This window comes from Mizuhopecten yessoensis, unplaced genomic scaffold, assembly GCF_002113885.1.
Source record: "Mizuhopecten yessoensis strain PY_sf001 unplaced genomic scaffold, ASM211388v2 scaffold716157, whole genome shotgun sequence".
Taxonomy (NCBI): Eukaryota; Metazoa; Mollusca; class Bivalvia; order Pectinida; family Pectinidae; genus Mizuhopecten; species Mizuhopecten yessoensis.
In genome coordinates this window covers 126,933-139,967 of record NW_018479976.1, presented here as the reverse complement: position 1 = coordinate 139,967, position 13,035 = coordinate 126,933, and the positions used below count along the sequence as shown (strand labels likewise).

The 13,035-nt window shown below is 38.6% G+C and overlaps 1 protein-coding gene across 1 annotated transcript in view; it reads left to right on the top strand.

Moving 5' to 3' along the window:
• Positions 1–13,035, top strand: part of LOC110441883 (neprilysin-like) — a 97,469-nt gene that overhangs the window by 64,057 nt on the left and 20,377 nt on the right. The window contains exons 11-15 of the mRNA XM_021485168.1: positions 5,691–5,784; positions 7,148–7,276; positions 8,697–8,795; positions 10,264–10,341; positions 10,761–10,864. Coding sequence (XP_021340843.1) covers positions 5,691–5,784; positions 7,148–7,276; positions 8,697–8,795; positions 10,264–10,341; positions 10,761–10,864 — 504 coding nt within the window. The remainder of the gene's footprint in view (positions 1–5,690; positions 5,785–7,147; positions 7,277–8,696; positions 8,796–10,263; positions 10,342–10,760; positions 10,865–13,035) is intronic.

Genomic DNA, 13,035 nt, shown 5'->3' with positions numbered 1-13,035 from the left:
TATGACGAAACAATACATTAATGACAATGATCGTACTGACGGTATGACGAAACAATACATTAATGACAATGATCGTTCTGACGTTATGACGACACAATTCATTAATAACAATGATCGTACTGACGTTATGACTACACAACTTATTAAACGGTATGACGACACATTACATTAATGACAATGGTCGTACTGACGGTGTGACGACACAATACATTAATGACAATGATCGTACTGACGGTATGATGACACAATACATTTATGACAATGATCGTACTGACGGGGTGACGACACAATACAATAAATGAACTGATCGTACTGACGATATGACGACACAATAGATTAATGGCAATGATCGTACTGACGTTATGACTACACAAGTTATTAAACGGTATGACGACACATTACAGTAATGACAATGGTCGTAGGGGGGGTGTGACGACACAATACATTAATGACAATGATCGTTCTGACGTTATGACGACCCAATTCATTAATAACAATGATCGTACAGACGTTATGACTACACAACTTATTAAACGGTATGACGACACATTACAGTAATGACAATGGTCGTACTGACGGTGTGACGACACAATACATTAATAACAATGAGCGTACTGACGGTATGATGAAAACAAAAATAGGCATTATGACCCATCGTTAAGACGTTTTTCACAAATATAGCAGTACTCTTGTTTCTGTGAATACTAGTGTTAAAGGATTACTTAGACAGTATTTAACTGACTACATTTGGTACAATATGTATACAGTGTTCAGACAGAGGCTGTGAGCTCGTGGGTTTAAACATGTTACTATTGGTATACAGTGTTCAGACAGAGGCTGTGAACTCGTGGGTTTAAACATGTTACTATTCGTATACAGTGTTCAGACAGAGGCTGTGAACTCGTAGGTTTAAACATGTTACTATTGGAGTGTTCAGACAGAGGCTGTGAGCTCGTGGGTTTAAACATGTTACTATTGGTATACAGTGTTCAGACATAGGCTGTAAACTCGTGGGTATAAACATGTTGCTATCGGTATACAGTGTTCAGACAGAGGCTGTGAACTCGTGGGTTTAAACGTGTTACTATTGGTATACAGTGTTCAGACAGAGGCTGTCAACTCGTGCGTTTAAACATGTTACTATTAGTATACAGTGTTCAGACAGAGGCTGTGAACACGTGGGTTAAAACATGTTACTATCGGTATACAGTGTTCAGACAGAGGCTGTAATCTCGTGCGTTTAATCATGTTACTATTGGTATACAGTGTTCAGGCAGAGGCTGTGAACTCGTGGGTTTAAACGTGTTACTATTGGTATATAGTGTTCAGACAGAGGCTGTGATCTCGTGGGCTTAAACATGTCACTATTAGTATACAGTGTTCAGACAGAGGCCGTGAACTCGTGGGTTTAAACATGTCACTATTGTATACAGTGTTCAGACAGAGGCTTTGAACTCGTGCGTTAAAACATGTTACTATCGGGATACAGTTTTCAGACAGAGGCTGTGAACCCGTGCGTTAAAACATGTAATTATCGGTATACAGTGTTCAGACAGACGCTGAGAACTCGTGGGTTTAAACAGACAGAGGCTGTGAACTCGTGGGCTTAAACATGTCACTATAGGTATACAGTGTTCAGACAGAGGATGTGAACTCGTGGGCTTAAACATGTCACTATAGGTATACAGTGTTCAGACAGAGTCTGTAAACTCGTGGGTTTAAACATGTAACTATCGGTATACAGTGTTCAGACGGAGGCTGTGAACTCGTGGGTTTAAACGTGTTACTATTGGTATATAGTGTTCAGACAGAGGCTGTGAACTTGTGGGTTTAAACATGTTACTATTGGAGTGTTCAGACAGAGGCTGTGAACTCCTGGGTTTAAACATGTTACTATTGGTATATAGTGTTCAGACAGAGGCTGTGAACGCGTGGGTTTAAACATGTTACTATTGGAATACAGTGTTCAGACAGAGGCTGCGAACTCGTGAGTTTAAACATGTTACTATTGGAATACAGTGTTCAGACAGAGGCTGTCAACTCGTGGGTTTAAACATGTTACGGTATACAGTGTTCAGACAGAGTCTGCGAACACGTGGGTTAAAACGTGTAACTATCGGTATACAGTTTTCAGACAGAGGCTGTTAAAACATATTACTATTAGTATACAGTGTTCAGACAGAGTCTGTGAACTCGTGGGTTTAAACAGACAGAGGCTGTGAACTCGTGGGTGTAAACATGTAACTATCGGTATACAGCGTTCAGACAGAGGCTGCGAACTCGTGGGTCAAACCATGTCACTATTGGTATACAGTGTACAGACAGAGTCTGCGAACACGTGGGTTAAAACATGTTGCTATCGGTATACAGTGTTCAGACGGAGGCTGTGAACTCGTGGGTTTAAACGTGTTACTATTGGTATATAGTGTTCAGACAGAGGCTGTGAACTTGTGGGTTTAAACATGTTACTATTGGAATATAGTGTTCAGACAGAGGCTGTGAACTCCTGGGTTTAAACATGTTACTATTGGTATACAGTTTTCAGACAGAGGCTGTGAAAACATGTTACTATTAGTATACAGTGTTCAGACAGAGGCTGTCAACTCGTGCGTTTAAACATGCTACTATTAGTATACAGTGTTCAGACAGAGGCTCTCAACACGTGGGTTAAAACATGTTACTATCGGTATTCAGTGTTCAGACAGAGGCTGTGAGCTCGTGTGTTTAAACATGTTACTATTGGTATACAGTGTTCAGACAGAGGCTCTCAACACGTGGGTTAAAACATGTTACTACCGGTACACAGTGTTCAGACAGAGGCTGTGATCTCGTGGGCTTAAACATGTCACTATTGGTATTCAGTGTTCAGACAGAGTCTGCGAACTCGTGGGTTTAAACATGTAACTATCGGTATACAGTGTTCAGACAGAGTCTGTGAACTCGTGGGTTTAAACATGTAAATATCGGTATACAGTGTTCAGACAGAGGCTGTGAACTCGTGGGTTTAAACAGACAGAGGCTGTGAATTTGTGGGTTTAAACATGTTCCTATCGGTATACAGTGCTCAGACAGAGTCTGTGAACACGTGCGTTTAAACATGTAACTGTCGGTATACAGTGTTCATACAGAGGCTGTGAACTCGTGGGCTTAAACATGTTATCGGTATACAGTGTTCAGATAGAGGCTGTGAGCTCGTGGGTTTAAACAGACAGAAGCACAATGATCATATGATGACGGTATGACGACACAATTCATTAATGACAATGATCGTACTGACGGTATGACGACACAATTCATTAATGACAATGATCGTACTGACGTTATGACGACACAATACATCAATGACAATTATCGTACTGACGGTATGACGACACAATACATCAATGACAATTATCGTACTGACGGTATGACGAAACAATACATTAATGACAATGATCGTACTGACGGAATGATCATTGTCATTAATGAATTGAACACTGTATACCGATAATTTCATGTTTTAACGCACGGGTTCACAGCCACTGTCTGAACACTGTATGCCAATAGTGACATGTTTAAACCCGTATACCGATAATTACATGTTGTAACGCACGGGTTCACAGCCTCGGTCTGAACTCTGTATACCGATAGTTACATTTTTAAACCCACGAGTTTACAGACTCTGTCTGAATACTGTATACCAATAGTAACATGTTTAATCCCACAAGTTCATAGCCTCTGTCTGAATACTGTATACCAATAGTAACATGTTTAAACGCCCGAGTGCCCAGCCTGTGTCTGAACGATTTATACCAATAGCAACATCTTTAAACCCTGGAGTTAACAGCCTCTCTCTGAACACTGTATACCAATAGTTACATGTTTTAACGCACGAGTTCCCAGCTTCTGTCTGTTTAATCATGTTACTATTGGTATGCAGTGTTCAGACAGAAGCTGTGAACACGTTCGTTTAAACATGTTATTATTGGTATACAGTGTTCAGACAGTGGCTGTGAACTCGTGGGTGTAAACATGTAACTATCGGTTTACATTGTTCAGACAGAGGCTGTGGACTCGTGGGCTTAAACATGTTATCGGTATACAGTGTTCAGACAATACAGTGTTCAAACAGAGGCTGTGAACACGTGGGTTAAAACATGTTACTATTGGAATACAGTGTTAAGACAGAGGCTGTGAACTTTTGGGTTTAAACATGTCACTATCGGTATACAGTGCTCAGACAGAGGCTGTGAGCTTGTGGGTTTAAACATGCAACTATCGGTATACAGTATTAATGACAATGATCGTACTGACGTTATGACGACACAATACATTAATGACAATGATCGTACTGACGGAATGATCATTGTCATTAATGAATTGAACACTGTATACCGATAACATGTTTAAGCCCACGAGTTCAGAGCCTTTGTCTGAACACTGTATACAATAGTGACATGTTTAAACCCACGAATTCACAGCCTCTGTCTGTTTAAACCCACGAGTTCAGACAGAGGCTGCGAACACGTGGGTTAAAAACTGTTACTATCGGTATACAGTTTTCAGACAGAGGCTGTGAACCCGTGCGTTAAAACATGTAATTATCGGTATACAGTGTTCAGACAGAGGCTGCGAACACGTGGGTTAAAACATGTCACTATCGGTATACAGTGTTCAGACAGAGGCTGTGAACTCGTGGGCTTAAACATGTTACTAAGGACAGTGATATATCATGCATTTAACCAGCACGCTGACAATTATTGATTCCGTTACGCAATCTAATTACTCTAATTATGTGTTCCTTCACGTATTAATGTCCTACTTCATTAAGTGGATAGACGTAGAAGAGTGTGCCAATTATCATATTCTATCATAGGATAACCTCAGTCTGTCACGAACGACGTGATCTCGACCGGCTGTTATTACATCATCGTGTCACCATGTGTTTACTAATTAGGTTAACTGTTTACATTTACTCACAGATATCGTTTGGTGATCACGATTTTGATTCCAATACATCATCAGTTTTAATCTCATTTGGCCTGAAGTGGCATGTTAGCTATAAGCTTTTGGCGTGTCTTGGCGTCCGTCCATCCGTCGTCAACTTTTTGTTTAGAATACTTCTTATCCAGAAACGATTTCGCTTTGTTATAGGAAATATACTTTATATAAATAAAGGGATGTGGCCCCTGGGCTCAGCCAAAAGGGGGAAATAAGAGTTCACCTTACTCCCTCAGTCAGCATGAAGCCACCCTTGGCGAAGGGATAAGGAAACAGAGGGTTAAGACAGTGATGATGAAATATAGGGTGTTGATCATTACGTTATTACTATTTAATTGCGTGTAAGTTGGACCTTTATTTAGCATGGAACATCCAAACAGGAAGGTTTCCAAAAATGTTAAGGTTGTTGTTTGCTTTGGAGGAAATGGGTAGGGCCCTAGAGGGAAACGGGAACAAAACATGTCGACCAACAAAGGGCAGCACTTAAACGATCGTGCAAATCATGATCTTATGGCTGATACCAATGTTTACAGTGATTGAAATTCCTAGACAGCCGCCTTAACCTTTGACCTAGACTTATTCGACTATTCGTATTTCGCTGGGATCGACTTCATCAATCTTTAATTTTATAATGAGTTTGAGGTCTATTTACAACAAATGTCTCTTCACTAAATTTGTAAAGATTATGTTCTGTGTTGGTTTATTTGCAGGACATTAGCAAACTACCTGATATGGAGGATAATGATGAACCGTATGATGAATTTACCAGCAAAATACAGAGATCTGCGGAAAGAATACCATCGGGTAGGTAATATCTAACAAAATACAGAGATCTGCGGAATGAATACCATCGGGTAGGTAATATCTAATAGAGTGATTACACAAAATACAGAGACTTGAGAAGGGAATACCGTCGGGTAGGTAATATCTAATAGAGTGATTACACAGAATACAGAGACTTGAGAAGGGAATACCGTCGGGTAGGTAACATATAATATGATATAGACACTCTTGTTGATATTTTATTTCTTTCATCCTATTATTTTTCATATAAATCCCGCAAAGTATTCTCTAATTTTTAAAATTATACGTATTTCGTTCCGGATTAAATCAGAGATTTTTGGGTGGTTTTTTTATGGTTTAACGTCCTTGGAACAGCCAGAGTGATATGACGACGGATGTATCAGGGTTATACCCATTCTAGAGAACACAGTTTTCAACACTTAGTTTCAGATTTCAGCAGTAGTGGGGGGATCCTTTAACTTTAGTCATTTAACAGACATCCCCCCCCCCCCCTTTTGTTTTTAATTAAGCCACCTTTAATTAGGTATTTTGACAAGCATAGCTTTGTCTTTTAAGCATTCACATAGTAAAGAAATAATGATTATAGCACATTGTTACAGGAAATTCATTGGTAAACGTTGTGGCTTGAACAGATGATTACCCAGAGTATTTAATGAGAAGTTTATTAGTTTGGACAAGAGAAATTCTTTGGTTATCTTCGTTGTCTTAACCAAATAGTTTGTAAACGTGAAATCAAGATAGATATAGCCACTCTTGACAAAGACCACTAAGTTAAGTAATTCCGTGCAAGTTCGGGGAATGTGTATCGTAAAAGGCGACTAATGTGCCTTCCTGCAGAATCGGAGGGTTTTTTCCGTGTCTTTTACAACTGGAAGGGACAAAACTTGAGTTGCTCCTCATTACAACACTTGGGATCTTGTGTTACTTGTCTTCCCTCTTTCCTATCTATTTTCTGTTTCAGGCGGTGTCTCCCTAGGCACCCTTTCTCATATAACCCTGGCTGTTGTCTCCCTTGGCACCCGTCCCTATATAACCCTGGCTGTTGTCTCCCTTGGCACCAGTCCCTATATAACCCTGGCTGTTGTCTCCCTGGGCACCCGACCCTATATAACCCTGGCTGTTGTCTCCCCTGGCACCCGTCCCTATATAACCCTGGCTGTTGTCTCCCTTGGCACCTGTCCCCATATAACCCTGGCTGTTGTGAGTACGGTAAACCTCAAACAAACAAACCTAGTTCACAATGCTAGAGTGAAATCATGTACAGTTTGTTTCTTGTTTGCTGTTAATTAGCCACGGGGATTTTGTTTACAGTATATGTGGCGGTATGCTCAGTGTATTGCAAAATGTTAACGTTTCATTCTAGCAAATATACGGATCGGAAGTGGAGCGGTCCAGATGGCGAGACTGTGTTAGCTACGTCAACGACAACATGGGGAATGCAGTGGGCCGACTGTTCGTACAGCAACACTTCGACGAACTGGCCAAGAACGTGGTAGGCTAATAGTCACGTGAAAGGCAATCGAATTATCACGTGACCAGTGTGGTTAACCAATAATTACACGTTAACCCCATTATACGTACCGACGATCCAGAAAGATGGATGCCAGTTTGGGCGTTCTGGTATCGGTCACCAACACGTTTTAATTTTTTGCAAAAATAGACTTTGGGATAATGCCCATATGCCATGACATTAAGTAAAGGTCACCTTGGAGACCATTTGAAGATGTAAGGGGGAAATTGGATAAGAAAATTCATAAAAGGCTTCATGTTATTTTTCAAACCTTTCTGCTTAATTTTGAATTTAGTATTGAACAATAAAGCTGCATTTAATAAAACTGACAAAAAACTAACTCATAATTTGAAAAGTACTTCAGGGTGTATTTATCCTATATCGACTTAATTGCGCCAACAATATACTCTAACTACACATAAGGACCTTACGATGATAATGCAAACTCGAATTTAGTAACTTTCTAGCCTTGTTTAGAGACACATGGATGGCGTTGGAGGAGCAGGGGTCACTTTTTTTTCTTTCTTTCTTTATTTTACACAAGATATATCTAGTTGTTGGTGTATTCATCAGTAGCAAAATGTGTTACCTCAAACAAACTTAGGAAAGTATAAAATGGTTCATAAACAGCTGCTGTCTGTGGACTAGTATATGAGATATTACAACGTTAATCCATTTTCCAGGTATTGCCAGTGAAAAACCACTACTTATATAGGTCCTTTTGTGTATTTTGGCCACAAATCAGAGTTTATTGTTGACCCTGTAAGCCGATAGAGAAGGTCGCCGTGACCTACTTATCAACATTGTACTAGGTTTGTGACAGTTGTATTTAGAAGCAGTTTCAGTGTTACACGATACGTCATAGTGGTGATGAAAGGCTCCTTAAAAACACATGCAGTTTAGTGGGTCAATATAGGCGGTTATGAATAACCTCCTCATAACTCTGAATTGTATCCAAGCTGGCCTTAATTTCATTCAACTTGTTTAATATTGAAGAACGCCCATATAATGTACGTCTATAAAAACGATCTCGAAAACTGAGTTCTCTTCAGAATTTTTACTATTTGATTGTGACGTCAGCATGTGACCTTCAAGATTTACCATGTTCTCGTGTTAAATGATGCGTACATCGAATAAGACTTTCGAGTTATTTATTGGATTTGAAGTGTCCAGTACCTGAACCAAACATACTTGGCATAGCACTTTTACTTCATTCTTTAATAGCTAAAACATCAATGCGCAATTTCATTTTCACCGGTTGCTTAGAGGCTTTTCAAATAGTTCTTTGAATACACTGATCGGGTAGGTAGAAATAAAATGTCTTTGTTTTATAGAGTATATCGTTTCAACATTTCCAAACAATATCTGGTATATATGTGCAAACCTGTTATTCTTCCGAAAGGCCCTCGACATGATACACGACATCAGAATCGCTTTCAACGAGCTTCTCCATGATGTTGTGTGGATGGACGAGTATACACGCAAAGTAGCGGAGGAAAAGGTAAGGAGTAATGAGGTATACTAACTATAGACATGTCATGACTGACATCACTAATCATTTTGGATATTCATCTGTTGATCTTCTTACATCTAGTAATGCTAATCTTTCTACTGATGATAATTTATCTATTCTCTCTAAAGTTCAACATTACATTTCTGCTGCTAACAGATTTAATTAGAACTGTTTTCATTGCCTCTTATATATATATTTATATGTATAGAAAAAATAAGATTAACGACCGACTAACAAACTAGCTGCTTTCAGCCTTCACAGGGCTCTTCGGGTTTGTATATATATTTATTTTATAATTTTTATAAGTTATTTAATTAATATGCTTTTGAGTAAGGGCTTGTGTGTGTGTGTGTGTGAATGCATATTTATTATGTGTGTATGTGAGGGTGTATGCGTGTTATGGAGGGTGGTCTGAGTGTTGTTGTAGTTAATGTCAGATGTTAATGATGCTGATGATGATGATGATGATGATGATGATGATGATGAAGAGGATGGTGATGATGATGATGATGATGATGATGATGTGAGAGCGTTAATGATTGTTGAATGCACAATAATGATGTGGGAGTGATAATGAGTGTTGATTGCACAATACATATACGTAATTTGTAATTTATTGTAAAGTATAGTTATCCAATAAGTTGTCAAATAAAAGTTGAATTGTGTATGTGTGTGTGTGTGTGTGTGTGTGTGTGTATGTGTGTGTGTATCATATTGTATGTTGTCTCTGTATTGTTTTGTATATATGTTATGACTGATAAGTCAACCGACTTAAAGTAATAAAGAACTTGAACTTGAACTTGAACTTGAGTGTACAAACATATATATGATTTGCTAAGAAAGGATATTATAAGTTTTCAAATGTCATCATATAATGTTTCTTTTCTCTCTTATATTTGTAACTTGATTGAATGTTCTATCCTATATGTTTGTAAGGGTATATGAGTGTGTCTTGTTGATCTATGTACTAAATTTATGCTTCTTGTCAATCTATACCGGATAGGAGAAGACTTATATAGGCTAAGCCTGTTGTCTCATCCTATTGTGCAATTTTTTGTCCAATGAAATTTGTTGAAATGAAGAAATGAGTGAACATACTCTCCAAACAGGTTTTTGTTACTTGGCGTCAGTTAAAAATACTCTCCAAACAGGTTTTTGTTACTTGGCGTCAGTTAAAGAATTGCAGTAAGTAAACAGGAAATGCCAAGCGGAATGACCCAATGAGGAATCGTGATTATTTATTTTAAAAAATACATCTAAAACCCTAAACGTTAACTATCTTAATATTTCGGGGAAAAAAGGAGAATTTGTTTGCCATATATTACACATTTGGTCCATCGGGATTTTTCTTCTTAGAAATGATCAATATTAGGAACACTGAGATACGATACATTAGTGTGGTGCTGTGATATTTTTATAACAATGGTGTTCTCATCATCACTGTGTTCGTGGTTAGGCTGACGCCATCGTGGAAAAGATTGGTTACCCGTCCTATATCCTCAATGATACAGCACTTGACGACGACTACAGAAATGTAAGTATCTAACACCCGTCCTATATCCTCAATGATACAGCAGAGTCCGTGCAAAAACTGTTTAGTCTATCTGACCTTCTGTGCAATAACTTATGATCGATTACACCTTCCGTGCAATAACTGTTTAATCTCTCTGACCGTCTGTACAATAACTTTTTGATCTGTTTGACCGTCCATACAATAGCTGTTTGATCTCTATGACCTTCCGTGCAATAACTATATGATCTTTCTGACCGTCTGTACAATAACAGACCATCCTGGACAGTTTAAGATGATTATATATGATGTCATAGAATCTGAAAACACCAAATACCACTATCCTATCGCTTAACTAAACTATTTGTTACATGTAAAAGTGTTCACGTTGACTATACCTCTTGCTTTATTAGTTTGATAATTTGGATTTTTGTCTTTCATAGGTTTATTTCCACTCCGACAAATACTTTGAGAATGTCCTGGAGAATATTAAAAGCATAGCGTTAGCTAATATGGCAAGACTAAGGGAGCCAGTCGACAAGACCAGGTAAGCTCACGTGCTCTTTGTAATTGTATCAGGGAAGACCCCTACAAAAGGAAAAACAGCGAGGGAAACATACCAAAAGTCAGTGCCTGCAACCAGAGGCGGATCCAATGGGGATATCACCAACGCACGTGCCCCCTACTTTTGACCTAAGTCTAGTAATTATTATTCCTACTGGGGTTGTAGAAATGATAGTTGCATGGTTAAACTAATCACACGGGCAGATAGTCATGACAATCCGGATATAAGACAATACAAGTTGTTTATCCCAGTAGGGCACAGAGTTGTCAATGGTTAACACTCAGGTATACAAAAGTTTTGATAGATTCGGTGACAATGTGAAGTGTTTAGACTTTCAGAGAATCGTTTAGGCTTCGTCTAGAATCGCCCTCATATATTCCCGGAATTCGGGATTATTTCTTTTAACATTTCGAATCGTGACTTTCCTTGTTGTCCAGTAGACATCATGTTATGTTGCTGATAGGATAGGATAATATCCTACCACGTTTAATTATTCACATACTTCTGCTAATCCATGATAGTTCAACGTTCAATATCGCCATTTTTACATTCTAAACTGTTATCTTTTACAGGTTAAATTTAACAAATATTTCTTTAATACGCACGTTATATGAACAATGCACAATTCAATATGTGAAGACCTGGCAGAGTGACCTCCCTTTTACTGATCTAGCAGAGTGACCTCCCTTGTATGTTTGTGACTGAGTATTCTCCCTTGTACCAAATGATAAAGTAATCTTCCGAACAGCAAATAAACTGGGATAACTCACTTAAAAGGAAGTAAATTAACTTGTTTTCTTAGTTTCTTAGTGATGTTCTTAATCATATCAACCACCTTAGTAAGCGGTTTGAGTCTTTACAAAGCCATACTTATGTACTAAGTTTATAATAGCACCAGCGGCTCCTCTCTCTATACAGGTTTATTGTTTATAAAAAAGCCTGCATTGTCTGTAGTATCACAAGTTGACTCATCCTGGATCAGTTTACCTCTGTCTGTCTAATATCACAAGTTGACTCATCCTAGAACAGCTTACTTTTATCTGTAATATCACTAGTGGAATTTCCCTATAACCGCCTATGTCTGTTATATCACTAGTGGACTCTCCCTATAACAGTTTACCTCTATCTGTAATATATCGCTGGTGAACTCTCCCTAGAACAGTTTACCTCTGTCTGTAATATCACTAGTGGACTCTCCCTAGAACAGTTTACCTCTGCCTGTAATATCAGTAGTGGACTCTCCCTAAAATAGTTTACCTCTGTCTGTAATATCACTAGTGGACTCTCCATATAACAGTTTACCTCTGTCTGTAATATATCACTAGTCGACCCTTCCTAGAACTGTTCTAAGGAAAGTCAACTAGTGATATATTACAAAGATAAACTGTTCTAGGGAGAGTCCACTAGTAGGAAGAGTCCACTAGTGATATTAAAGACAAAGGTAAACTGTTCTAGGGAGAGTCCACTAGTGATATTACAGACAGAGGTAAACAGTTCTAGGGAAAGTCCACTAGTGATATCACAGACAGAGGTAAACAGTTCTAGGGAAAGTCAACTAGTGATATATTACAAAGATAAACTGTTATAGGGGTAGTCCACTAGTGATATTACATGCAGAGGTAATCTGTTATATGTAGAGTACACTAGTAATATTATAGACAGAGGTAAACTATTTTATGGAGAGTCCACTAGTAGGAAGAGTCCACTAGTGATACTACAAACAGAGGTAAACTGTGATAGGGAGAGTCCACCAGTGCTATTACAGACAGAGGTAAACAGTTCTAGGGAAAGTCCACTATTGATATTACAGGCAGAGGTAATCTGTTATATGTAGAGTACACTAGTAATATTACAGACAGAGGTAAACTGTTATAGGGAGAGTCCACTAGTGATATTACAGACAGAGGTAAACTGTTATAGGGAGAGTCCACCAGTGATATTACAGACAGAGGTAAACTGTTATATGGAGAGTACACTAGTAATATTACAGACAGAGGTAAACTGTTCCAGGGATAGTCCACTAGTGATATTTTACAGACAAAGATAAACTGTTATAGGGAGAGTCCACTAGTGATATCACAGACAGAGGTAAATTGTTCTAGGATGAGTCAACTTGTGATATTAGACAAAGATAAACTGTTCTAGGGAGAGTC